We start from the raw sequence: 25977 nt of genomic DNA on the forward strand, positions 1-25977 counted from the left end.
CCATATGAGTCACGTGTTTGCCCATGTGGCTCATCGGAAGTGGAAACAAGTCTGCATGTTTTGCTGCACTGTAGTTACTACGAGGATCTACACCTGACCTTTATTGCCCCAGTTTTACAAAAGCTTAAAAATGGACCAGAACTCCAACGTATGAGAGCCTTGGTAGAAGATAAGGTTCCTGAAATTACGCTCAATGTTGCCAAATTCTGTGTAGCCGCTATTAGGCGCAGGAAACAAGAGCTTTCCAATGTCAATATGCAGGCGAAGGCAAACACTTAACTTTATTTATGCAGTCTAATTTTAAATTGCTGTTATGACCTAATTTGTATTGAAATTGTCCTTGTTTTTTCCGGTGCTATGCTTCGCTGACTAGCTGTACGAGTTAATCTGGTCTGTGACCGTTTAATAAAATTTGATTTGATTTGAGTCCAACCCCCTGCAATGCAGAAATCTTTTGCCCAACATGGGGCTCGAAACCATGGCCCTGAGATTAAGAGACTTACGCTCTACCGACTGAGCTATCTTACCAGCATAGACAATGCTGAGCTAGATGGACCCTGTGGTCTGGCTTGGACCAAGGCAGCATCCTAGGTTCTTGTTTCAACCAGTCTTTTGTTCAGAACCATGATGACTAGAATCTTTCTCGCCTATAATTCTATTTCAGGAGAGTTATTGTCCACTTGATTGCAAAAAACCCTCTTCAAATCTTTGCCTGCTTCATGTGTGGACTGGGGGCTGCCCTGCCCTGCACTTCGTATCAGCACCCACTCACTCACTATATCATCACCTTGTCGTGGGGAGTGGGCTTGCACGTTCCTACGACCCTTGTGAGTGCAGCCGTCAGGAGTCTCATACTCCCAGCAGGGTCACCCAAGGCAGTAAGGTCAAAGGGAAGGAGCTAGATAAAGCATGATCCAAGAAGTCCTCAATGGCAGAACAGGCAGAAGATAACAAGTGGTATGTTACAAAGGTTGTGAAGGCAGATGGAGGCTATAGCAGAGGTCGTCATGATCCTCATGCCATCAGAACAGAGCCTTACTGTGCGTTGGTCAGTGTGCACTGATCTACACACATAAAACAAATTCACACACAGGCATCTTCCAAAAACTCATCCCAAACCCAAACCCCAAAAGTCCCATGGCGATTGGCAAATGGTAACGAGGGCAGGACTGTGAAGTCTGGAAGCCCCAAGTCATGAACCTTAAGGAATGAGACAGTTGAGCAGCTTGGCAGCTTTATCCACAACTGAGCAGCCCTATTTAGGACCAACTCTGCTCCACCCCAAAAAGGGGGATGGGCTAGAAAAGGTGCCCTAAACATAGTCTGCCTCCCTTTTTCCCTGACTGGATTACTGCGCCCAGTGAGGTCACCACCCAGAGGTTATAAAAGACAATTGAACTTTGGAACATGGAATATACAGATAATGAGCATCTCAAACGCAGAACTGCTATCATTGCACGAGAGCTGCAATGTTTTAACATCGATGTTGCAGCCCTTCAAGAAACTCAAAAAGCAGGTGAGGGACAACTGAAGGAAGAAAAAGGAGGGTACACTTTCTTCTAAATACATGGAGCAGGCTTTGCTATCAAAAATGATCTTGTGAAGCTCTTGTCAGAAGTCCCTACCAGCATTAATGAGTGACTTTCAACTCTTTGAATAAAACTCACCAAAAACCAGCAGGCAACTATTCTAAGCGCTTATGCACCAACACTGGATGCTGACGAAAACATTAAAGAAAAAAATTACTCTCAGCTGCATACCATCCTATCCGAGATGCCTAAGGAGGATAAAATTACCCTCCTGGGTGATTTTAATGCAAGAGTTGGACGAGATTTTGATCTGTGGCCTGGGACTATTGGGAAAGAAGGAATTGGCAACAGCAACCAGAACGGAATCTTACTTTTGACAATATGTGCAGCACACAACCTGGTTATTGCCAACACACTCTCTCGACAAACAAATAAATTAAAAACATCATGGAGGCATTCTCAGTCAAACCACTGGCACCTCTTAGACTATTTAATTGTCCAAGCTGAAGATTGCCATGATGTGCTCCTTACCAGGGCTATGATGAATGCTGACAACTGCTAGACAGATCACAGATTAATACACTCCACAATGGCTATCAATATTATACCTCAATACAGGCTTCAAGGAAGGAAACCAAGACGCAAAATGAACACTCAAGCCCTTCAAGATCCCATTAAGCGGGATTGTTTCCACACAACCCATAAAGACCATCTGCTTTCAGATTTCCCAGATAAAATTGAGGAACACCGGACCAAGCTAAAAACATCCATTATTGCAGCCTGTGAACAAACTATTGGTTACCAAACCAAGAAACACCAGGACTGGTTTGATGAGAATGACGATGAGATTGAACACATTATTAACAAGAAAAGGAAGGCCTTTCAGATCTGGCAAAGAGATAGAAACTGTGCCACTAAGGAAAAAAAACCAATGCTAAGGTTGAGGTTCAAAGAACCAGACAACTGAAAAAACACCTGGTGGATAAAAAAGCTCAAGAGTGCTTAACCGACACTCATGATGCACAGTTTCTTTAAAACCAGAAAGACCATCTATGCGCCAATAAATCATGGCATATGCCCCCTATGCCCAGCAGACAGTACCACACTTCTAAAAGATAATGAAACTATTGCACTGCGCTGGAAAGAACATTACCAACATCTCCTTAACCGCAGCTCCCCTGTAGCTGCTGAGGTCCTCTCAAAAATTCTGCAAAAAAAAAAATAGAGATGAGCTTGCAGTATCTCCAAATCTGGGAGAGTTGTGTACAGCTATTAACCAAATGAAAAACAACAAAGCCAGCAGACCTGATGGGATACCTGCCCAAGTCTTCAAAGTGGGTGGAATAGAACTTACACAACAACTTCACATGCTCATCGAAAAAATATGGGAGAAGAGATCCCAGCAGACTTTAGGGATGCCAATATTATCAATCTCTTTAAAAAAAGGAGACAGATTGTGGAAACTATTGAGGCATATCTCTGCGGCTTGCAAAATTTTTGCAAGGATTTTAGCAAACCATCTCTTAACAATATCCGAGGCGACCCTTCCTGAATCCCAAAATGGTTTTAGACCTTCTAGGGGGACAGTGGACATGATTTTCACCACTTGACAGCTTCAAGAAAAATGCAGAGAGCAAAACCAACCCCCATATATGGTGTTTATTGACCTGACTAAGGCCTTCAACACTGTAAATCACACTGTCCTGTGGACTGTCCTTCTGAAAATAAATTTGTGAACATCCTTTGGCTCCTCCATGATATGACAGCCAGATTCACAGATAACAATGACTCTCAAAGTGAACAATTCACAGTAGGATCAGGTTTTAAACAGGGTTGTGTTATCACCCCAGCTCTATTTATTATTTTAATTGCCATGCTCCTACACTTTGTCAAAGGGAAACTCCCCACAAGAATAGAAATCATACCGTATTGGCCCGAATATAAGCCGCACTCGAATATAAGCCACACCTTTAAAATTGGAGGGGGGGATAAAAAAAGGGGGGGACCCAAATATAAGCCGCTCCATTCCTCACTGCTCCTGGCTGCATACTGGGGGTGGGGTGGGGAGTCATGCTGTGTTGCCGGCAGCCTTTCCCTTTCCTCGCTCTCTCCCTTCTCTGGGGGACTACGAACGGGGTGGGAGTTGCTTTGCCGAGCTGCTGACACTGTTTGCCCCGCACTCCTGGCTGCATACTGTAACGTCGTGAATATAAGCTGCACTTTACCTTTTTGCAGTCAGAATTTCAGAAAAAAGTGAGGGTTATATTGAACAGATGAAAAGCTCTTTAACTTGAGTAGGCTGAAAGCAAAGAGCAAGGTTACCATAACTTCTGTCATAGAGCTTCAATATGCTGATGATGATGCATACAGAGAAGACAACCTCCAAACCATCCTAAGTATCTTCGCAGAAGCTTACAAAAAGCTTGGCTCATCGCTCAGCATCCAAAAACCCAACGTGCTGCACCAACAACTACAAAACAACCCCTCTGCAGCACCACAAATCCAACTCAATGGTGTAACGTTGAAAAGTGTCAATCACTTCTCCAATCTGGGCAGTTATATTTCCACAAGGGCTGACATTGAAGCCAAAATCCAGCTTCGCCTAAATTCAGCGAGTACAGCTTTCTCCTGATTAAAGTGCAGAGCGCTTGAGGACCGGGACATTCGCAGGGAAACCAAAATGCTTGTTTACAAAGCTATTGTACTAGCAACCTTACTGTATGCTTATGAAACATGGACCACATATAAGTGCCATCTCCAACTCCTCGAAAGATCCCATCAACAGTGTCTCTGAAAAAATTGACACATCACTTAGGAAGACAGGCAAACTAATGCCAGTGTACTGGAAGAAGCAAAGATCACTAGCAATGATTCTTCAGCGTCAACTTTGCTGGACAGGTCATGTTGTGCGGATACCTGATTATTGTCTTCCAAAGCAACTACTCTATTTCGAACTTAAAAATGGAAAGTGTAATGCTGTAGTGTTCAACAATAAAGGTTTAAAGACTTTCTCATAGCAAATCTTTAAAAAAAAATAATGCAGTAAAAGCATGGATGATTGAGAAACATTAGCCTGCGAGAGCTCCAATTGGAGAACAGCCTTTACCAAAGGTGTCATGGACTTTGAAGACACTCGAACTCAGGACAAAAGGGAGAAACATGTTAAGAGGGAAGCATGCTTGGCAAACCCTCACCATGAACAACTCCTGCCCGGAAACCAATGTCCCCACTGTGGAAGGACCGGTGGATCCAGAACTGGCTTCCACAGTCACTTACAGACTCACTGTTAAAACCATGTTCATTGAAAACAATCTTCCTTGGCTACAAGGATTGCCAAAGTACTGTAGGTCAGCACCCACTGGCTGATCCCCCTTCCTTTCCTTACTATGGCTGGAGCTGAGTCAGGGTCTCCAGCCTCCAGGATGCTGCTATTTTGCAGAGGAATCCAAGCACAACTGGGCACAGTGCAAGCAACCTGAAGCACCTGTCACTTGAGCAGAGCCAATTCCCTTTATCTGTCCTTTAAAGAAACCGCGAAAACCAGTTTGGAAAGTAGAATGCCCTGGGAAGTGTGGGGTGAGCTGCTGATTTGATCAGAAGATGGAGAACCGCCCTGTAATTGGATGGAGAAGGGTCATTGTGAAAAAGATGGTTTTGAGCAAGTAGGCATCAGCTGGTGCAGAGGGAGGAAGATGTGCCCCCCCCCGAAGAGCCTCTTGCTGCCAGAGCAGAGACAGAGGCCACCTGTGTTACCTGCTTATCATTATGGATGAGAACAAGAGATCATTGTCATCCAGCAGCCTTTGATTCTCTGCAGCTGAGATGAGTCACATTCAGGTTCCACCAGTGGAGCCTTTGAACTGGCTGGGATGGGAGCCCCCCCCTCCACCCTCTCTGGGCGCCCTGCCAGGCCACCCATTGTCCATTTCCATTTCCATTTCAGCAAAGGGACCCGGCAGCCCCGAGGAGCCCAGGAGGCTCCCTGAGGAGTTGTAGCACCAATAGCTGAACACTGGGAGCAAGGCAGAAGTGCCCCCCCCCAGAGGGAGGAAGGGCCCCCTGGATGCACTAGGCCAAGATTGGGGGGAAACCTCACAAAAAAGAAAGCCATGCTTCTGCAAATAAGCAATTTCCTGGCATGGGAGAAGTGGTTGAAGGTGCTGCTGTCTGAAGGTGGAACCTTCCGCTGGCAACATAGTCCTCTCCCCAGGGCCAAAGGACGTCACCACATCCTTGTCCAGGAACTCACAAACCTGCAAGCCTGGGTCACAGCTTTCATCTGTGAAGCAAGAGGGAAGCTCTCAGAAGTGCATTTTGGGGTGCGGTGATTTGTTTCTCCAGAAAGCTGTATCAATGCTGGCTCCTTTCCAAATCTCCTGCGGACACCCCCACCTGCAAACAACACTGTGCTCCATGGCTCTGATAAGCAGCTAGGCCTGAAAGAGGAAGTGGAAGATGGCAGACAAGTCCCTAGCTGAGTGTTGCCGTTTCCCCCTCCTTCCTTCTCCTGCAAAACTGGCATTTCTGGTTTCAGGGCTCCCCTGGGCCATGGTGGTACCAGTGGGGCTGCCCTGAACATCCCATTCAAAAGCCAGGCAGTAACCCAAGAAGAGAGCTCAGCTGTGCAGAGCTGCTGCCTAGAGCCAGATTTGAGAGGTGGCGGTGGGACGGGGAGCACAGCGTGTACCAAAGGACAGCTGCAGTCACGTAGCACCCTCCCTGGGACGGACGGGATCTTTCTCCGGGGTTCCCCCTTAAACCTGGGCTGTGGTTGCCACAATAGAATGCCTACTCGCCATTATTGCCCCAGTGAAATTTTTTGTTGTTGAATTCAGGGCTTCCTGAGCAGGAATAAATGGGGCCCAGAGAAGATGCTGCCGTGGGGAATCCCAGCAGAAGAGGCAGCTGCTGGATGAGGCCAAGGGGGGTCCTGCCTCACCCAGCGGCCAACCAGGTGCTTCAATGGGAACCCTGCCAGCAGGATCAGAGCCACTGTTCTCCTGTGACTTCCAGGGATTATTAGGTTGTCTTTGTTCTCATTTTTATTCTGTACTTTGTTTGTTTAAATGGCACTTTTATATTGTGAACAGCCCTGCGATCTACAGGTACAGGTCAATAGACAAATTTGGCCAACAGTTAAAATAAAAAATGCAGCTCCCCTTTGTCAGTCAAGGCAGGGGGGAATTGAGTGGGCAGGGGGGAATTGAGTGGGGAGGGGTCCCAAAGGCCAACGCACTAAGACCACTTGCCCTTGTGGGGAAACTTCACCCCCCTCCCATTTGCAGAGGCCAACGTCCCCTCCCTGCCTGACGCAGGAGAGGGGGCCTCTGCCTGTGTGGCGCCTGGGGGTGTTCCAGCAGCCTAGACCACCCCCTCCACCTCCCTAGGAGATGCTGAGAGGAGCGTCAAGAACCAGAAGACCCCCAGATGGGATGGAGGGGGTGAACAAACAGACTCCGGAGCCCAGACTGTGTCCACGACTGATGCTTTGTCAAGTTTATTCTCCCAACCGGCTTTTGTAAAATAAAAGTCCCATATACGTTATTTATAAAATGGCTTAAATTAAGGCATAATCCTGCAGTGTCTAAGACAAGCGTCCATCATTCTGCACAAGCAAAAGGGGAGGGGAAGGAAGCCCCCCCTCCAGACCCAGGAAGGGGGAGGGGGTGGCTGCAGCCCCCCTGAGATGTGCTCTGCAGAAGCCGGGAGATGTGGCAGAGCTGCTGTGTCTGAGTCCAGAAAACAAAAAAAGGGTCACCAACAACACGCGACGCGATATAATAGGAGGGAGGAGAGATACACAGAAAGACCCACAGAGGGGAAAGGGCCCCCCCAAAAGAGACCCGGATAGGAGGGAGGGGGTGTCCACACAGGATCAGCCCCCTCCTCCCCCAGGGCTGGGCTGCCCTGTTGCCAAAGGTGGGAGAGGGGGGTGTCCCACGCAGAAGATTCCCAGAGCAGCTCCAGAGCGGACCAGCGCCCCCCACAGCACAAGCTCTGAGGTAGTGCCCCCCAAAGGAAGGTGGAGCAGACCCTTCCCAGTGGCCTTTGCAGCCAAAGTGTGCGATGGGAGGGCAAAGGAAGCAAAGCAAATGGCAGAAACCAGAGATCCGGGGGGGGGGGGGAGAGAGAGAGAAGCTCTTTTGGAAGCAACAGAATCCAGCCCAGACACGGCCAGAAAAGAAGCAGGAAGCGGGGTGGGGGTCCCCTCCTATCTTCACCACCCAGTGATCCTAAAGCAACGCCAGCAAATTTCCGTCCCCCCCAAGCTCAAAATACTGCCTATGTTTTCCTAGGAAAAGTTATCTGAATACTATCCCAGCATCATGAAACAGGAAGGGAAAGGCATCTGCTATTTTGCTTTTAAACTATCGCTAAAATTCTAACCGGGACCTTCATTAAGCACCATATTTGGGGAAGGGGGGGATGCCAGAAGAGAAGCGCCTCTCTTCTTCGCACGCAGTTTCCCGGCGCTCGATGGCCAAAGGGACGTGGTGCGCGTCGGTGCTGGGTGCGAAAGGCGGCAGAGTCCGTCTCATAGTTAGTCTCAAGTTAGTCTGTGATGGGGAAGGGAGGGAGGGATGGGGGCGAAAGGGGTCTCCTAGTCAGAGGGGCTCTTGATCCCGTCCTCCCAAGCGCCAGGCTCTTCTATATGGGGCGGCTGTGGGGAAGCCTCTGTGGGCTCAGTCTGTGCAGCTACCGCCTCCTCCTGCTCCTCTCCCAGGAAGGGGACAGAGCCAGACGCCTCTCCTCCGTCATCCGCGGGGCTGCCGCCACCGACCATCTCTTCCACGGGAGTCGGGGTGGCTGGTTGGTCCTTGGCTTCTGGGCGAGACGACAGAGAAGCCTCCTCCTTGGGGGCCGCCGGGCAGCTGACTGGGGAGATCACCAAGGGGGGCTGAAGTAGGTCTTTCTATAAGCAGGAGCAGCCCCACATTACAGGGGAGGGGGGGAGGAGAGAGAGAGAGAGAGAGAGAAGGGTAACTACAACACAGCCGTGCTTTTGTACAGATGCTCCCTTCATCCAGCCCAGGACACCCAGGAGTGTCCAGCTCCCCTCTAGACTGGCCCAAATGGAACCGGGGGGGCTGCCAGGATAGGCCTGAGCTCATGCAGTTCACCCAGGCCAACCCCATCTCCACTTCCAAGCCTGACACCAGCCTTTTGAGGGCATCTGAGGAGTCCAGTGGCTGGATCCTGCCCCAGGCCCACCCAGCTGAGCATTCAGTCCCGCCCCCCAGAGGAAGCCCACCTCCCCCCCCCCCCGTGTGACGGCAGCAACTCTCCCCACATGGGAGCCCTGGGCGGTGGCACTACAGAGGCAGCTGGACTCTGGAAGGCGGAAGGGCTCCTGCTTGCGGGCTTCCCTTGGGGGCGTCCAGCTGGGCTCAGGGGGAGCCCTCAGGCCTGATCCAGCAACACCCATGAACGCCTCTTGCCCCTTTCCAAGACGGCACCCCTCTGCCCCCCGCCCGAGTGACGGAGAAGAACTGTGGAGCTGGAAAGGGACCCTGAGGGTCGTCTAGTCCAACTGCATGCAATGCAGGAATCACAACATGTGGGGAGGAAAGCTGGCCATCTGTGGCTTCTCTGCCCCCCCCCCGTGCCATCCTCCCTCACCCCCAGCCATGAATGGTGGCCTCCTTGGGGGGAGGAGGGAGGTCTGCAAAAGCCACTTCCAAAAAACTCCCTTTTGGGGGGTGGAGGATAATGCCAACAAGAGTTTTACTCAACTTTAATTCTAGTTAGGGGGCTTTTATCCTAACACTGGCCTTTTCTGGAGGAGACTCATATCAAAGTGGTATTCACCGCAAATCCGCTGCCCGTCCAGAACATGGGCAGCTCCTTGCGCCAGAGCGCCACCACGAAGCTGGTGAGGAGTGTGGACGGCACCAGGTACAGCAGCGCCGGCTGCCCCTTCTGCATCAGAGCGAGCGCCACAAATGTCACCAGGAGGCCCAGGCCGTAGGCTGCAGTGGGAGACAGGGGAGAGAAGGCCTGAGAATCCTTTTCAGCTGGCAGTCACCCAGAAAGTGCCCCCCTGTCTTTCTCATCTCATCTCATCTGTGGGTAAATTCTCACATGGGAATAAACACCTCTGCCCCTTCCAGCTCTGCTTCAAGGATTTATGGAACATAATAAATTATAATGGAAAAGGCAGGAAAACTCAGCACAGAGAATCGTTCCTCCTCTCTGCTCTTCAGCCATCTGGGCAGAGGAGCAGTTAGGGCTGGGCAATATTTAGCTTTCAATTTTGTGATGTATCACCAGCTAAATATTGTGACAGACTGATGTGTTATGATGTCTGAAATGAGGATGGAGCTACGGAGAGGCTTCGGCTGGCTTTACAGTTTCTCCCCCATCAGGATTTTTTGCATAGCTATGGTATGCATACACCCACATCATGATTTGTGATATATTGCCAGGTCAAAAATTATGGAACCGATATCACGAGAAGAATGTCAAGCTGATTTTGGATGTTATATCAATTATCACCCAGCCTATAACAGTCACCACCCTTCTCTCCTTCAGAGCCTAATAAAGAAGTCTGATGCTATGGGAACCCCGTTGCTGGGAGAAAACTTGCTGCTAGGGGCAAAACAATGCAGGGATCCTTTCCAGACTGCACTAACACTGTCAGTCCTGTTGCACACGTGGAGATGGGCTGCACCCAGAGGGCTCCCAAGGGACCTGATCCACCCACAAGAGAGCCACTTCTCAGGACAAGAGCTGAAAGGCGGTGCTGTTGCTGAATTTACTGGCAGGCTCTGCAGTTTGAGGCTCTGCACAGCTGCTGCTTTCAGCACAGCTCATGGCAGGAACATGGCACATAAATGAACTCCGCCAGTCCAGGGTGGGGCGAGAGGTAAGAAGAAGGAACTGCTGGGTTTCCCAAGGGTGGAGGAGGAGGCAGGTGTTGGCAAGGATTGGGGGGGGGGGGAGCCAGACATACCAATGGTGCAAGCGACAAAATAGACCCGGGAGGACTGGACCTGGATGTCAAAGCGATGGCAGTAGGCTACCAGGAGCCCTGGGGAGGAAAGAGGAGGGAGCCTGAGGCAAGGGAAGGAGTGACAAGGCCAAGCAGGGACACTCCCTGGAGCCCCCCCCCCAGCATCCTCCAAGTGGGGCAGCAGGGAGGCTGTGTCCCTCTGGCCTGGCCCTCAAAGGTAGACTGCCTCTAGGGGCAGCTGTTCCCTTGAGCTGCCTCAAGGGAGAGGGCAGCATCCCCACTGGGCCAGCCCCAAGGGACCCTGCCCTCTCCTCTGCCAGTCATTCTCTTAGGGCCAGGCTGAGGGGCTCTTCTTTGCCTTCTGCAGGCCGAGTGGGGGCTCAGCCCCAAAGCCACATCGCCCCCCAGCAAGGTGGGAAGGGAGAGGGCCTACCTGGAACCAGAATGTCCCCGAATCCCAGGAGGGAGAAGGGTCGGTCACACAGTGCCAGCGGAGAGAAGTTGAGTCGGGGCACCTTCAACACCATCGGAAGCTGCCGGGGGAAGGGGGTCCATCCATCCAGGTCAACAAGCAGCCCCTCTGCTGCCCCAAACGGGGCCAAAGCTCCCACAAGCCCTTGCCCCACAGAGGAGGGTATCTGGCATTTGAGGCAAGGAGGGGGCGACAGGGGATGGCACAACCCAAAGCCCCCCAGGCAAGGAGAAAGATGGAGGAACCCCAGAAGTGCCTCTTCTCAGGCCTGACCAGAACCCCAAACTGAACCTGCCTGCTCTCCAGGGGGGCTTCCCGACACCTCTTCCCTCATGGCCGAGGAGTCTCTGGGCCATTCTGGGTCTAGATCCGACGGGGTGGGGATATCCTGGACCCACTATGTGTTTGGACCATGACCCCCCCGACCCCTGGGCTTCTCCCAGGTTCATCCTGCATCGCCTCCATTTTGTCCACCAAGAAGAGGCCATCTCCCCCTACCAAAACCCGGGACGCTCTGGCAGCCCCTCACCTTTTCGTGAGTGGCGGAGTCTGTTGGGCCAGCAGCCACTTCCACCATGATGCTCTCTCCTGTCTGGAAGGAAAATGTGAGGAGGGCAAGAGGACAAAAAAAAAGAAAGAGGCCTGGGGGAAGAGGAATGTTTTTGCCTGGTGCCTGAAGACATGCAATGAGGGTATCAGGCGAGCCTCTCTGGGGAAAGAATCCCCATCGGAGAATCGGGAAGGGGCTTCTGATGGCCGCAGCGGAAAGACCCAGCCCAACTCTGACTCCTCCCGATCAGCCCCGCACCCCCATTTGCAATGCCCACCCTGTCAGGCCAATTATGCACCTTCGTCAAGTATGGTGTGATGAAAACGAAGAAGACGTCGTAGACAAAGAGGACCAGGAGGAGCAGCGTGCAGCCCTGGGGGGCAGGAGGGAAAGGGAGGGGTGTCATTCCCAGAGGGTCACTGTTGATTCTGCCTTCCCCCCCTCACCCAGGTTGGCTTTCTTCTGGCTCTTGAGTCGCAGAGTACATTGAGAGGTAGCCTCAGGCCAAGCCAGGAGGCCCATATCAGCCTCCCTCCCCACCGTCCTGGGGATGAGCCCCCCCCCCAAAGCTCCCCCCCCAAGGCCTTACCTTGAAGGTGGGCAAGCGGATGGTCTTGAGCATGTAAAGGCAGAAGGCAACTCCCAGGGCGTCCTGCAGAATCCAGGCCCACCTGGGGGAGGAATGGCCATGGCTCAGGGCAGAGGGCAAATAGCCCTACCCCCTCCAACAGCCGAGGGAGAAGGGTCAAGCCACTTCCCCTTGGGCTCTCTCCGGTCGCCCTTCCTCCCCCCATCCCACTTCCTCTCAAGAAAGAGTCCCCATGGCCAGCTGGGGTGGGGGGTTCTGGACATTCCCTCTGCCCTGCGACACGTCCCATTTCGCCCTGTGCCCAAGAGGACACTGCAGAGCTGGAGAAGGGGAAGAGCAGAGGAGTGCAAAATAGCATGTGGGGGGAGCAAGGGGCTCTTCGAAGGGACAGGTGCCCCCCCCCAAGGGGAGAGCACGAAAAGCACCCAATCACTCACTGGTCCTCATTGCGGAAGACGCCCCAGACCAGGCTGACGGCGACGCAGAAGACAGCCAGGAGCAACATGCGCACTTGGGGGCGCTTGTGGAAGTAGGGCAGGTTGTTGTCGGGGACCCTGAGGACAAGAGGCGGGGTGAGAGGCCTGCACCCCACTTGGCAAGTGGGAGAGGGACCTCGTGTTTTTTTTTATAAATATTTATTGGCGTTTTCAAAATACATATAAAATCAAAAACAAAAATAAACAAAAAATGACAAAAATACAAAAACCCAAAACTTAAAAACAATTAAAAACACATAAAAATTCAAATACTTATTTTCTTTTAACTTGTTTCTCAGACCTCCTCACACCTCCCCTTCTTGTATTCCAATTTAAGTTATTAGCTCAGCAAATCCTTAACTTATTTCTCCATTTTGACTTAATAATTTATTCTAACCTGTTATTATTTTACTTTTCTTCTTTCTTCCATTTCCTCAATTTTACAAACCTTATTTTCATTTAATTTAAACCATTTTAAAAACCAGTTTAAACCTGTCCAAATTTACACATCAATATTTATACCTCATTATTTTTTCTTAAACGTTTTTCCTAAAGTCGACCAAAATTTCCCTTCCACGACTTTCCCAATTTCCATACCAATAACAAAGCAAATTAAGAACAAAACAAACTATATTTATATACCCTTTGGATTCCCAAACTCCACCCACCCTTTTCCCGGTTTCAGTCCCCAACAAAAATCCATCAGTCTCAATATACTGTTTAGCCTGGAGATCTCACGTCCGAGGCTCTCAATTCTCTCTCAGTTCCTCTCTGCCAGTCTTTTTGATAGTCCTTGATGTTAAACTCCAAATCTCGAAGAGGCTCCGGCCCAACAGGATCCATGTTTCTACCAGCCAGACCTCCATATTTAATAGTAAAGCCTATGGGGTACTTCAAATCTTGTTTTATACTCCTTTCAAGTCCAGATGACCCCCAAGCTCCAGCTTCCACCTTAATCAAATTTATAATCCTTCGGTCTTCAGATCTCCACATAAGGAGATCTCTCAGTGCTCCACTCTCCAATTCAGGCCAGGCTTTCCACATGAGATTTTTATTTCCCTTTTTTGTCATCATGTCAGGCTTCAAATTGCAACTCTCCTTTAGCATCTGTAAAATTTCAGCTCCTCCTTCCTTTTCTTCAGGAGCAACATATGTCTCCTGCTCCATATTGTCAAAGCTCTCAATTTTCTCTATTTGTTCAGTTGAATAAGTTTCCTGTTTCAAATCCTTATCAAATTCAACAATGTTATTTACTGTCAAGTCCAGAATTGTAACGTTTGTAGCCAAAACATTGATTTGGCCTTGTAACTTTCCCAAGAGAACAAATGTTCTGTTTAATTCAGCTTGGATTTTCCCTCCTCCAGCCATTCCTGTAATGTCATTAAACCCCTCTAGGGGGATTTTAGTTCCTTAATATTTCTTTCAGCTCAAGTCCAAAAGTCAAGTTATTTTGTATCAACCCTTCCTTATTTTCAACAGATTATAACCAATGTAACCAGCAGAAGCAACAAAAACAAGGTTCTCTTTTCCCGTCTTGACAGCTAACTTGACAGCTGTCAAACTCTTCAGTATTTCATCAGCAGGCTCTCTCGTGGGACGCTCCCGGGTCCGGGGGGGTGAAACTTCAGCCCCCAAAATTAATCTTTCATCCTCCAGTGAAAATTCTTGTAATGTCAAAACTGTGAAGTTAAAATCTTTTACTAAAAAGAAATAAAAGGTTCTCTCGACCTTAGCTAACAGGTCCTTTGCTTTAAGTTGTTTACAAAGAGGGGTGGGTGGACTTCCTTTTTAACCCTTCCCCACTCGTTCCTGATCCAACAAATTTTTCTTTAAAGTTCGAATTTCCGTATTACTCACGGGTTGATGTTTTAGAGTCCGATTGTTCCAAGGAAAAAGTCAGCGCTCTCCGATAATGGCTTGCGGCTTCACTCCGCAGAAGAAGGAGTACTCTCAGCACCGCGCCGCACCCCGTCCCCGTTCCGGAGCCTTTAAAAAGGCTCCTTCACAGTTTGGGGGGGGGGGCAAATGGTGCCTGCCGAGTCACTATGCTCACAGGCTTCTGCGCCTGTGATTTTAAGGGTCCCCGCTTCGCCGCAGCGGCAAGACCCAGTCTCTGCAGAGCCGATTCCCTCCGGAGCTCGGAGGGAATCCGCCATTAATCGATGGCGCCAACCCGGAAGTCTGGGGAGAGGGACCTCTTGGAGCCTCCACCCCAGAGAGCTGCCTAACGCCGAGTCAGGCCTGCTCCATCAAGCGCAGATCTGCCCCCACAGGCTGGCAGCAGCAGGTCTCCAGGGAAGGAGTCTTTGCTCAGCCTGAGTTGGAGATGCTACTACTGGGGAGCCTGGCACCTTCTGCATGCCAAGCAGGTGCTCCATGCCCACGGGCAGAGTCTCCAGGGGAGGAGGTGCTGGGGAAAAGCCTTCCCTGCCCGAGAGCTGCTGTCAGTCAAGGTCACCAAGCCAAGGTCACCAAACTCAGCAGACAATTTTTTTCTATTCTATGGGCTCAGGGATGCTTAAAAAAGACAACCTTCCTTCCTCTTAAGTTGCTCAGTGCCACCCACTCAACCCCCCTCCCCCCACGCTTGGTGTGGAGGCTTTTGAAAACCAAGGGAAAAGGGGTTGGGGGCCAAATCCAGGAGCCCCCACAAACAGGGGCACAGCTCTGTCTGCAGGTATAGGGCAATACACACATTAATAAATAATAATAAATGGCTGCGCTCAGGGTTCATGCCCTTCATTTTTTGTCCTGGGGCAGGACTTTCAGCTCTTCTACGTAGCTCAGAACAGTCCCCACCACTCTCTTTGTCTGACCTGTGCAAGAAAAAGGCAAAACGATCTCAGAGACCCCCGCAGAAGGAAGCAAATACAGCCAGACCTGCCTTGCACCGATTCAAAACCCCACAAGTCAACTGCTCTTGGAAAGGGCATTTGTGCACTTGCAAAACGCAGAGGGTGGGTTTTCTGCCTGATTGCCAGGGGCGAGATCTGATGAGGCACTGTCTTTCATTGCTTTCATCTTTCTGCAGTGGAAGTAAGGACCCTTCTACAACAAGGTCCCTTTTCTTGTCCAGATGAGTCAGCTGAGAGTTGGGAGGGAGCCCAGAGAGCCACAGAAGAGGGGATCCCGCCCTGCCCCACATCTACAAGGAGGAGCAAGAGATCCACGTCTTGCCCATCTAATGCATTTAAGAATTCAGAGCTTGTTTCCTAGATACTGGCTGCTAAACAAGACCAGCAGCAACAAAAACCAACAGCCCACACACATTAATATTTTGCAACCAGGAAAATAAAAATATATTGGAGAGGGAAGGATAAAGCACAGCTGCTCCCAAGTCCCAAAGGAGGAGGGTTTGGGGTTCTGTCCAGCCCCCCACTAGCATTCATGCTCTGATAACATGATTCTTTCCACGGGGGGGGGTGTCTATGGCCAGGCAGGATTTGAACCCAGTCCACTGGCCCCCGCAAGCTTCATGTGCCAGGGCCACTTAGCCAAAGGTGGCAAAGCAAGACTGTCTTCTGCCTCCTACCTGCATTTCCCCAGAGGAAACCTTCGGACAAACGGGGAGAGGCAGCTGTAGAGGCCGATGGAAGCCGCCAGGCAGAAAATCCCAATGATGGCATACACTGCAGGGGGGAAATGGGACAAGGAAAGATGAATGAAGACAAGGGGCTGGAGAGAGGCTGAACAGCACCGAGAAGCCAGTGCAAGTACCTAGGTGGTCATAGAAGTAATAGAGCAGGACGAGCATTGAGCAGCACATGACCACAAAGACGCAGATCATGATGGGGGTGACGTCCACTGTCTCGTCCTCGTGCTTCTCCACTCCGTCATCCCGTTTGTGCTTCATGTACCGCCTGCAAGGGAGACGAGACGAGGTCATCCGAGGCTGGAGGCGCTTGCTGGTACTGCACCACTCATGGAGGGGCCAACCGACAAGAGGGAGGCATCCTACGAGGGCTCAGCAACCCTAAAATGATGCTCAGGGCTGCCAGCCTCTCTCCCCTCCCCCCCCCAGCAAAGCAGGGCCTGTCTCCACGCTTCACGAAATCATTTGCAGCCATGAGATGTGGATGGTAGCCAATGGCTCCATGGGAAACACATGGAGGAGGCAACCTATCAGGCTATTTAAGAAGTCATGAGAGGAACACCTAGCAGTGACTCCCTCCAAGAGCTCAATGATTGGGCATGGATGCAAGGAATCCTACGAATCCTGGATCCTGTGCTGCCTCGACCGCACCAAACAAGTATGTATTCCCAGGGGCTGGTGCCTTGGACTTAGCAGGTGGCAGCTTCTTCAGAGGTCCCCCATGTTTTGATTCCAGAGAGAGCAGCTCTGAACAGCCAAGAATGCAGGATGAGCCCCATGGCACTGCAGGGAGCTGGGCTGGATGACCCTCAGGGGCTTCTACTGGCCCCCTGCCCCAACTCACTTCTTGACATCCCTGCTCCCTGCCCAGTAGCCTCCGACGGCCACCGTCCCCACAGCCATCACGAAGATGATCACCATGTTGTAGTCCAGGACTGGCTCGTTGGGGGCATACATGGCCACCTTGACCGAGGGCCCAAAGCTCTGAGGAAGAGGGAGAGAGAGAAGGGAGCTCAGCTGACCCTAAAAAAGAGTTGCCCCAGGAAAGAGCTACCCTCCGGGGAACAGGACGTCCTCCAGGAAATGCCAGTGTGTGACTGGCCTTGGGGCCCCCAAAAGCAGTGCTGCCCCCAATGCCCCTGTGACCCTGACTGGGAACGCGGACGGGGTCTCACCCTGCCAATATCCAGCATGTCCGCGTAGCTCAGCAGAGCCACTGGGATGTCGATCTCCTCATACTGACTGCGGTTGCCGGCTGGCGGGACCTGGAGGGAATGAGGGGGAAGAGCAAAGTGATGCCACACATGCCCCACCCTCCCAGCCTGCCCATCCCCAAAGCCAAATGGTGTGTCAAACTCAGAAGTGCATGCAGGCCCCAATCCTCCTCTGTTTACCCCAGGCCACCCAGCGCATCAATGGCTGCTGCGCATTTGGGGGCAAAACGCATCACAAGAGCAGCAGCAGGAGGGGGGAGGGCGCCTCCCAGCCCCAGAAGAGGAGATGAACGGCTTCCTTAGAACTCTTAATTGTTCAGAAAAGATTTTGAAGGGGGACATTAATCTCAGAAGAAGGGACGTCATGTAGAAAGCGAAGAAAATTAAAAAGGAAAGTCAGATGAGTAGAACTGCACAGCCAAGGACAAGGCAGAGATGGAGCTGAATGCCCAGGAGGGGGCAGAATGCGTGCCAGGCCAGGGATGGGAGATGCACTTGCAACCTGAAGAAGGGCTTCAGAAAATAAGAAACTAGGCCAAGAATTTGTCTCCTCAGGTATTAAAAAGAAACGATATGGGATGCAGGTAAAGCCTTCATAAGAGGTTTTTATGAAGCACTCAGCCAGTATTGTAACACATGGCCACAATACTACCAAATTGATCCCCTATTCAAGAAGGATAAAATCATTGGATTTGGCAAAGAATAATCAAAATTACAAACAGAATTACTAAAAAATCCCCAAAAAGGTATTATATAAAATATACAATTTGTCATTAGAATGGGAATTAAAAGATGAAGAGGTGAAGGAAGTTATGATTAAGTGGGCCAGAGATAAAGGCCACAGGATCCGATTAGACCAATGGGAGAAATTATGGAGAAATGACATCAAATTCACAGCTTGCTTCACAATCAGAGAAAATATAATGAAAATGATGTATCAGTGGTATTTACCGTATTTTTCGCCCTATAGGGCACACTGGCCCATAGGGCGCACCTCGTTTTTTTGGGGGGGGGGGGAATGAATAAAAGAAACTCTCGCCGGGCTCGCAAGGTTTGCGGATAGCTTCCTGAAGCCTGGAGAGTGAGAGGGGCCGGTGCGCACCGACGCCTCTCGCTCTCCAGGCTTCAGCGAAAGCCTGCATTTGCCCCATAGGACGCACACACATTTCCCCTTCATTTTTGGAGGGGGAAAAGTGCATCCTATAGGGCAAAAAATACGGTAACTCCGGTCAAATTGGCAAAAATTTATAAATCAAAATCTAATTTGTGCTGGAGATGCAAAACAGAAATAGGAACAATGTATCATATGTGGTGGGAGTACATGTATATCAAACAATTTTGGAGTAACATCCAAGAGAAATTTTTAAAAATGCTTAAAATATCATGTAATAAAAAACCAGAGGCGTTCCTCTTGGGAATTATATTGACTGACATTCCTGCTGCTAGGAAAAAACTTTTCTTATATGCAACTGCTGCTGCCAGAATTATTATAGCAAATAATTTGAAGGAAGAAAAAAAAACCTCAATAAGAGAATGGCAAATAAAATTTTGTGAATACATAGAACTGGCAAGACTTACAGCAGTGATAAGAGGACAATCAGATCAAAAACTGATAGATGAGTGGATCTGTGTGAAGGAGTTCTGGTATAATTCTGGTATAAATATATCAATGCACAATGAATGAAATTTATAGAGTAAAGGACAAGGAAGAAATGGACATAAGAGGAGGTAGTTAAAAATAATACTGATAGCACAGCGAAAAGAAGAAAAGAAATAAAGGAAGTCACACACGGGTGGAGGGGAGTCAAGATTTATGTATTCATGTTTAGTTTGTTTTGTAATTTAAGTTGATTTTTTTGTTATTGTATGTTTAATTGTTTTCTTTTTTAGGTATTAAGTAGCTGTATGTATAATAGGTTTGTTTTGTGTTTGTGAGTATTGCATTTACCAATAAAAACTCTATCTATCTATATATATAAAAGCAATTGCAACCTGACTGGGCAGGGGAGGTGAGAAGGGCAGAAGGGATAGTGCAGGGGGTGGGCAGGGGTCCTAGCCACAAGCCTCAGGCCATGGCAGCTAATAGAGCCTCCGGCTTCAGAGGCAGAATGCCTGGGGGCAGCAGAAAGCTGCTGCCTTCGCTCTCATCTGAGGCATGGAAGTAAGAGGGTGCTTGAGTAGATTCTGAGCACAATTCAAAGTGTTGGTGCTGACCTTTCAAGCCCTAAGTGGCCTCAGCCCTGTAGACCTGAAGGAGTATCTCCACCCCCATCATTCAGCCCGGACACTGAGATCTTCTGGGGGTTCCCTCACTGCAATTAAGTGAAGCCACGGGGTGCCAGTGGTTGGATAGTTTCGTGAAGCTACCAGCATGAGTTTGACCAAACTGCGGGAGGCACTGGAAGACAGAAGTGCCTGGCATGCTCTGGTCCAGGGGGTCACGAAGAGTCGGACACGACTAAACGACTAAACAACAACAACAACGGGGAGCCAGGCAGAGGGCCTACTGAGTTGTGGCGCCCACCCTGTAGAACACCCTCCTGTCAGATGTCAAGGAGATAACTACACAACATCTGAAGGCAGCCCTGTATCGGGAAGATTTTAATGTTTTATTGGTTGGGATCCGCCCAGAGTGGCTGGGGAAACTCAACCAGATGGGCGGGTACAAAGAAGAAGAAGAAGAAGAAGAAGAAATGGGTCCCATTAGGGGAAAAGGTGGGAAGAATGCCCTAATTCCCGCCAGGCTGGCAGCAGGAAGAAGTGTCGCCTTCTCTCCCCGCCCCTCCCCGGGGACTCACCAGCCTCTCTCGACTGACGATCAGCAGCCCCCTTGCCCCGTTGATCTGGGCCAGCCGGACTTTCTCATAGAAGGTGCAGTTGCCCCGCATGACCATGGGGATGGTGCTGCTGAAGCCGCCGTCGGGAACGTCTGAAGGAGCACACAGGACGGAGACCGTCTGGTCCTGCAGCTGCAGCAGAGACTGGAGGAGGAAAGGAGGAAGAGGAGAACATGAGGAGAGGAAAACGGAGCCCTCTAAGCTGCTCCTCGCCTTCAGAGGAACAACAAAGGAAGCTCAGAATGCCCAAAATGCAACAAAGCAGCTCCAACAGGCCTGAGCAAAGAAAGGTGATTCACCCCAGGGCCAAAATGATCACGAAGCAGGCGCCAGCTGAGGCCCAAGGGGAGGGTGCTCTGATTCATGGAGTTGGTGCTAGCCTACAAACTCCTAAATGACTTAGGAGCCCAATCCTTGACGGACCAGCTCCTGCCACATCAGGAATCACGTGTGCCAAGATCTGCAAGGGAGAAACTGAATTTGACTGAAATGATCACTACTGTTTTTTGTCCAAAATTAATGCTACTGAACTGTTTTTATGATAGATTGCCAGAAGAATTGGTCCCATATAGGATTTTGGCAGATCGAATTGTCATTGCAACTTAATGGAAAACAATCCTAACTCTTACACTATGTGCTTGGCACCTCTCTGGTATATCACGTATAATTTGAGATTTCAGTGAGGACTAGCATCTTCAGACACTTTCAATATGATTTGGCATTCCTTTATTATGCATGTACAACGGAATCATCATTTTCAAGGCAACCCTCATCCCCAGCCATGCAAATCTTGAACTAGGCTTAATAATCTGATAACATTGTGATAGTCTTCACTTGGACTTTGTTACTTTAACCCGTGGGCAATGGGACTCATCCTACGTGGCTGCTTTGTAGTTTGGTTTCTCACCTTTCAATTTTCATCTCTTGTTATAATTGTTCTCTGACAAAATGAAATAATAATACGTTTACACAAACACACAAAAGGTTTTCAAAGTTATGTGTGGCACTGCATGTGACTCTTAATCTCAGAGTTACCGAGTTGGAAGGGACCTTGAGGGGCTGGCTTTCAACCTGTGTGCTGTGGCACCCTGGGGTGCCTTGAAGGATGGTTAGGGGGGCCTTCCCTCCTTCCTCTGATGCCCTCTTGCATCCCTGTCTCCCAAAAATTGGACAGCTGTTTGCTGCAGCAGCTCTGGCAACAAGTTCCCCAGGTGAATGGTGCCTCTGGGGCTGGCTAGGGGGTGCTTCCTTGTGGGGCGGGGGGGCAGCTCAGAGACCAGGGGCGGCAGCTGTTTCTGCCCAGAGGACTCCCAAGCAGAGGGGGCTGAGGGAACACTCCATAAGGGAGGGTGTTCGATAAAGGGTGAGAGGTTGCCCACTCAACAGGCAAGGGGTGACACAACTGGGCTCCTGAGCCCCACAGGGGTGCTGCAGAAAGAATGTAGTTGGTCAAGGGAACTGTGGACTCAAAAAGGTTGAAAACCTCTGGACTAGATGACTCTTGCAGTCCCTCCCAACTCTGTACTTCTATGACTTTCTGTGACTAATCATTAACTTGACCAAGGATGGGCTAGAGATGTCAACAGTGATGATAAGCACGGCAGGTGCCACCCTGCCAGCTGAGGTGCCGCAGGAGCCACTCACCGCCTTGCCCAGGTCATGGGGCAGATGAGCCCATTGGGAGTTGAAGAGAATGCAGTAGTCCTTCCCCATGGAACTCCCCTTCTCAGAGAAGACGCGGACCATGCCAAACTCACAGGAGACCTGGAAAACAGAGGGAGAAGACTTGCTTCCCATCACTCCGGCAGCATCCGGGCTCACCTCCCATAAGAATGAAAGAAAAGCTTCCAAAGGCCAAAGGGAAACCAAGAAGCAAGATTCAAGCACAAGAGCCCTCTTTTGTGGCTTCCAGCAACTGGGATGAAGAAGCATTTCTGCCTCCAACCCCGGAGGTTGGCTAACAGCCATTTATAACTGTCAGAGCCACCCGAGGTCCCAGCTCACAAGAGACCAAAGTTCAGTCCGTTTTATATACAAAAGGTTTTATTGAAGATCATTCTTGGTTTTACACTTGAACTCCGTGGCTCCACGTCTGTTACTCTCAGATCGTTGAAGTCCCCTCTGAATCAGTACCGCCTCTACACCAGTTTAAGAGGCTTGTACTGGCCCACCTCTTCCTCTCCTTCCTTTTCCGCAGGGTCTTTCTGCCCCCCTGTGTTCCCTCCCTCCGGGATTCCCCAGAGGCTGATTCCTCTGACGTTTCCTGCCCCCTCCTTCGGGCTTTGGGACCAGGCTCCTCCCCAGGGCTCTCCTCACTTCCGCGCGCCTCCACATTTGAACTTGGCGCGCGTACGTTGCTCCTGACCTTCCTTTCAACAGCTACACTGCTCCCGGTACTACTCTCCGCCCCTTCCGGCAGGACGTCTTGCCCCGATCTCCTTCCCCTCTCTGCTCCCTGTTCTGCTCCTTCTGACACACTGGTAACTCCACCCCCTTCACTCCGTTCCGGTGGAGAAGCCGGTCCCGATCTCCAACTCCCACTGGGGGTTCCCCCTTCGTTCCCCTGCTCCTGACTGCTTCCCCCTTTGGCTCCCCTTGGCTTGACCAGGGGGGCTCCCTTTTGGGAGACCTCCGATTCACTGGACGGACTCATGGACCATCTCGGGTCATTGTCGTCCTCTTCCTCGTCACCCTGGAATCCTTCTCCCTCACTCTCGGTCTCCTCCCTCATCTGCGCCTCTCTCCCTGAACCCCTGACAATAACCTTATTCTCCTCCATGAATTTGTCTAATCCTCTTTCAAGGTCATCTAAGTTTGGTGGCCATCACTACCTCCTAGGTAAGGGAGTTCTACAGATGGTGTGAATAAGTCCTGTCTTTCACCTGCCTGAATTTTCCAACATTCAGCTTCATGGGAGGCCCACAAGTCCTAGTGTTACGAGGGAGAAAACTCTCCGCACAGGACTGAATGAAAACCCAAAAGGGGCCAGAACTAGGCAGCAAGAGGAAAGCAAGGGGGTGTTGCACATCACTCCAACTTCCCATCAACTTTGCAGGCTCCCAGGTGCCCACACGATCTGGATGCAGGATGCTTTTGAAACTTCCCACACTGCTGTCCACCAGGATTCATGGGCAGACCCCCCGTCAGCCAACAGGGGGCGTGCAAGGACATCGTGACCGGAGTTGGCAACTTGGGCTGGGAATCTATCTCTCCTTCACTAGGGAAGAACCGGCCACTCAACTGCTGTGGGTGTAAGATTAGAGGGCTCAGGTCTTCGTTTCCATCTGGAGGAAGGGAGAGTCAGAAAGTCACTCCCAAAAGCACCACAAGCGACAAAGCCTGGCTCACCAGAGCTGGATGCTGCAGGGAATCCCTTGAGGGCAAGGCCCCATCCCGCTGGGGTCTTCCAAGGCATGCCGTTTCTGCAGCCACTGCACCCGAGGTGCACGATCCTGTCTCTCAGGGGGCTTCAATACTCCACCCACTGCCTGCTCTCCAACAACCGGGGGGGAAGGGGGCCCTTTGGGATGCGTGACTTTGTGGTGGTTGCTATCACACCCTTCTCTCCTGAGATTCTTTGAGGCGGCTCAGTTCTTCAACCACACCTTACCTGGCGCCAGTTGGGATATCACCAGTTCTCTCCTCACCCTAGCAAAGTATCTACTTGCCAAGAGGGTCACAACAGCAGCTGCAAAGGACTTTGAATGTCCTGAATGAGGTTTTTGTTTTGCAGAAGAGGCTGTTTAACTACAGGTGAGGGCAGTCACTGGCACATGCTGGCACCCCCAAACAGCTGGATGGGGGATCCCTACCAGTTGCTAAATGCAAAAAGGCAAATTAAGTTCATTGCAGCAAAAAGGCCAGCTTTCCCCTCAAGCATCCCCCACAAGATTAAGTCCCACCACCACCTTTCCTGGGAAGGTGCATCCAGGATGGGTGGCCATGGCAGCGTTCTCATGACCCAGGAGGGCCACTAGGCTAGCTAACAATTCACAGGAACAACAATTTTAAACAGAGTGTCTTCCCCCACCCAAGACAAAGATTAGGTGTTTTTATTTTTGCTTTTATCTAGTTTTTAACTTTCTTTGATGCTATTTGGTTCCACTTATATTGTCACAAACCACTGTGGTATAAGTTTATGAAACAACGGTATATAGTTTTAATAAATTATTAAGTAAGAGGGCAAGGGACAAAAATAGGTTCTCTCCTTGCCCAAGGAGCCTCCTTGGGGCGTCTCCTGGAGAAAGCGGCTGTGCTCACCTTCTGCCAGCGCAGAAACAAGATTTTTGGGCTGAGCAACCCATTTGGGCTGACCCTGCAGACCTCTTCCTAGTGCACTGAGGCTGTGACAGCAGCAGCAGCAGCACCATCACCAAGGCACAGGGCACAGGCCAACCTGCATCATTGGGGCAGCAAGTCAGTTCATACACTTGTCAACACCCAAGCACTATGTCCTATTTCTTTCTCTCTCTCTCTGAATATGTTTCACACTTCCCTCCCTCCTGGTCAAAGCATTTGCCAGCAGACTTTTCCACACAGCAACTCCTAAGCCCATTACTGCTGGGGACCTAACAAAAAATGACCCTCAAACCCCAAAAGCTACCTCACCAACAGCAGGGAAGGGCTGCATCCCAATGATGGCATGCTTGCTGTGCATGCAGGATCCAGAATCAGTCCTTCCTGGAGAGCCATTGGCTGCCAGCCTGTGCGGAGGTGATGCTGAGCTGGGGACAAGCAGCCCTCTTTGTTTCAAAGGGAAAGCTCCTGCAGCTCAGCAGGGCAGAGTGCCCTGGCTCCACACCCAAAGACTGAGCACAGCAAACCAGCTTCCTGCACAACTGTTTTCATGGAGTTACAAGGGACCAACCCTCTGCAGCACAGGAATATGACGCTGTCGAAGCGGGGATCAAACCTGCAACCTTGCCGTTATCAGCACCAGGCTCTAAGAAACTTGTGCATTAGCTAGAGGACTAGCGCTCCGCTTTGCTCCAAGGGAAGTGGTGCAGCATGCGAAGCCAATCTCGGGATCCCGGGCCAAGAGATTCCTGCCTTGCAGGGGGTTGGGCTGGAAGACCCTCGGGGGTCTCTAGCGCCCCAGGTGGAAATGGCCCGCTTCCTACGCCTCTGGGGCGCCGCGGAGAGCGAGGCGGCGGAGCCTCGGCCCATTTCGCGGAGGGGGCAACGGAGACGCCCCCCCCCGGGAAGAAGCCCCGCCTCCCACTGTGGAAGAAGGGCAGCCGAAGAGCCGAGCCCCAACCCCGCCTCTCGGACCCGAGGGAGGACTGGAGAGGAGGAGCCCCGCCCCCTGCATGAGAAGAGCCTCCTCTTCCTCCTCCTCACCTGGACCGCCAGGAGCAGCCACGACCCGAGCAGGGCTCTCCGCCCCAGAGGAGCCGCCGCCGCCGCCGCCATCGCCGCCTTTGTCCTCCCTGGAACCCGGGGGGGGGGCGAGAGGGGAAGGAGGAGGTTCTGCTTCCGGTACACACCGGAAGTGAGCGCCCGGTTACCCAGCAACCCGGAAAGGAAGCCGCTCTCTCCCTCGCGCTCTCTTTCTCTGGGCGCATAGGGATGGCGGGAGCGGAGAGTCACACAACCACGTTATAGACAGGGACGTTTAAAAAGCGCCGAAAGGTAACTTGGCGCCCTCAGGGCCGCTCACGAGAGACCCTTCCGACGCTCCAGCCCGGTCTCCGCTCGCGGCGGGCGGCACTTCCGGTCTGGGGCGGAAATAGGCTATCGAAATCCCCGCCTCCCTCTCGCTCTTA

The 25977-nt window shown here is 51.0% G+C and overlaps 1 protein-coding gene across 3 annotated transcripts; it reads right to left on the reverse strand.

The window, feature by feature from the left end:
- Nucleotides 1-6998: 6998 nt before the first annotated feature.
- Nucleotides 6999-25768, reverse strand: SPPL2B (signal peptide peptidase like 2B). Of its 3 annotated transcripts, none has more exons than XM_081846210.1 (15): nucleotides 25553-25768; nucleotides 21857-21976; nucleotides 20174-20356; nucleotides 17337-17426; nucleotides 17006-17145; nucleotides 16287-16429; nucleotides 16102-16198; nucleotides 12531-12647; nucleotides 12094-12175; nucleotides 11803-11877; nucleotides 11484-11546; nucleotides 10916-11015; nucleotides 10483-10560; nucleotides 9339-9499; nucleotides 6999-8442 (listed from the first exon to the last, which is right to left on the reverse strand). In XM_081846210.1, exons 1-15 carry the CDS (start codon nucleotides 25622-25624, stop codon nucleotides 8131-8133), a joined length of 1833 nt encoding a protein of 610 aa, XP_081702336.1. In that variant the 5' UTR covers nucleotides 25625-25768; the 3' UTR covers nucleotides 6999-8130. The 3 variants fall into 3 exon arrangements, 2 of the variants coding, with proteins under 2 accessions (XP_081702336.1, XP_081702337.1); XM_081846211.1 differs by lacking the exon at nucleotides 25553-25768 and adding an exon at nucleotides 24473-24761; XR_014152348.1 differs by having other exon boundaries at nucleotides 8307-8442; nucleotides 9264-9499.
- Between the last annotated feature and the right edge of the window lie 209 nt (nucleotides 25769-25977).

Source organism: Podarcis erhardii (genome assembly GCF_964252035.2).
Source record: "Podarcis erhardii genome assembly, chromosome: 18".
NCBI lineage: Eukaryota > Metazoa > Chordata > Lepidosauria > Squamata > Lacertidae > Podarcis > Podarcis erhardii.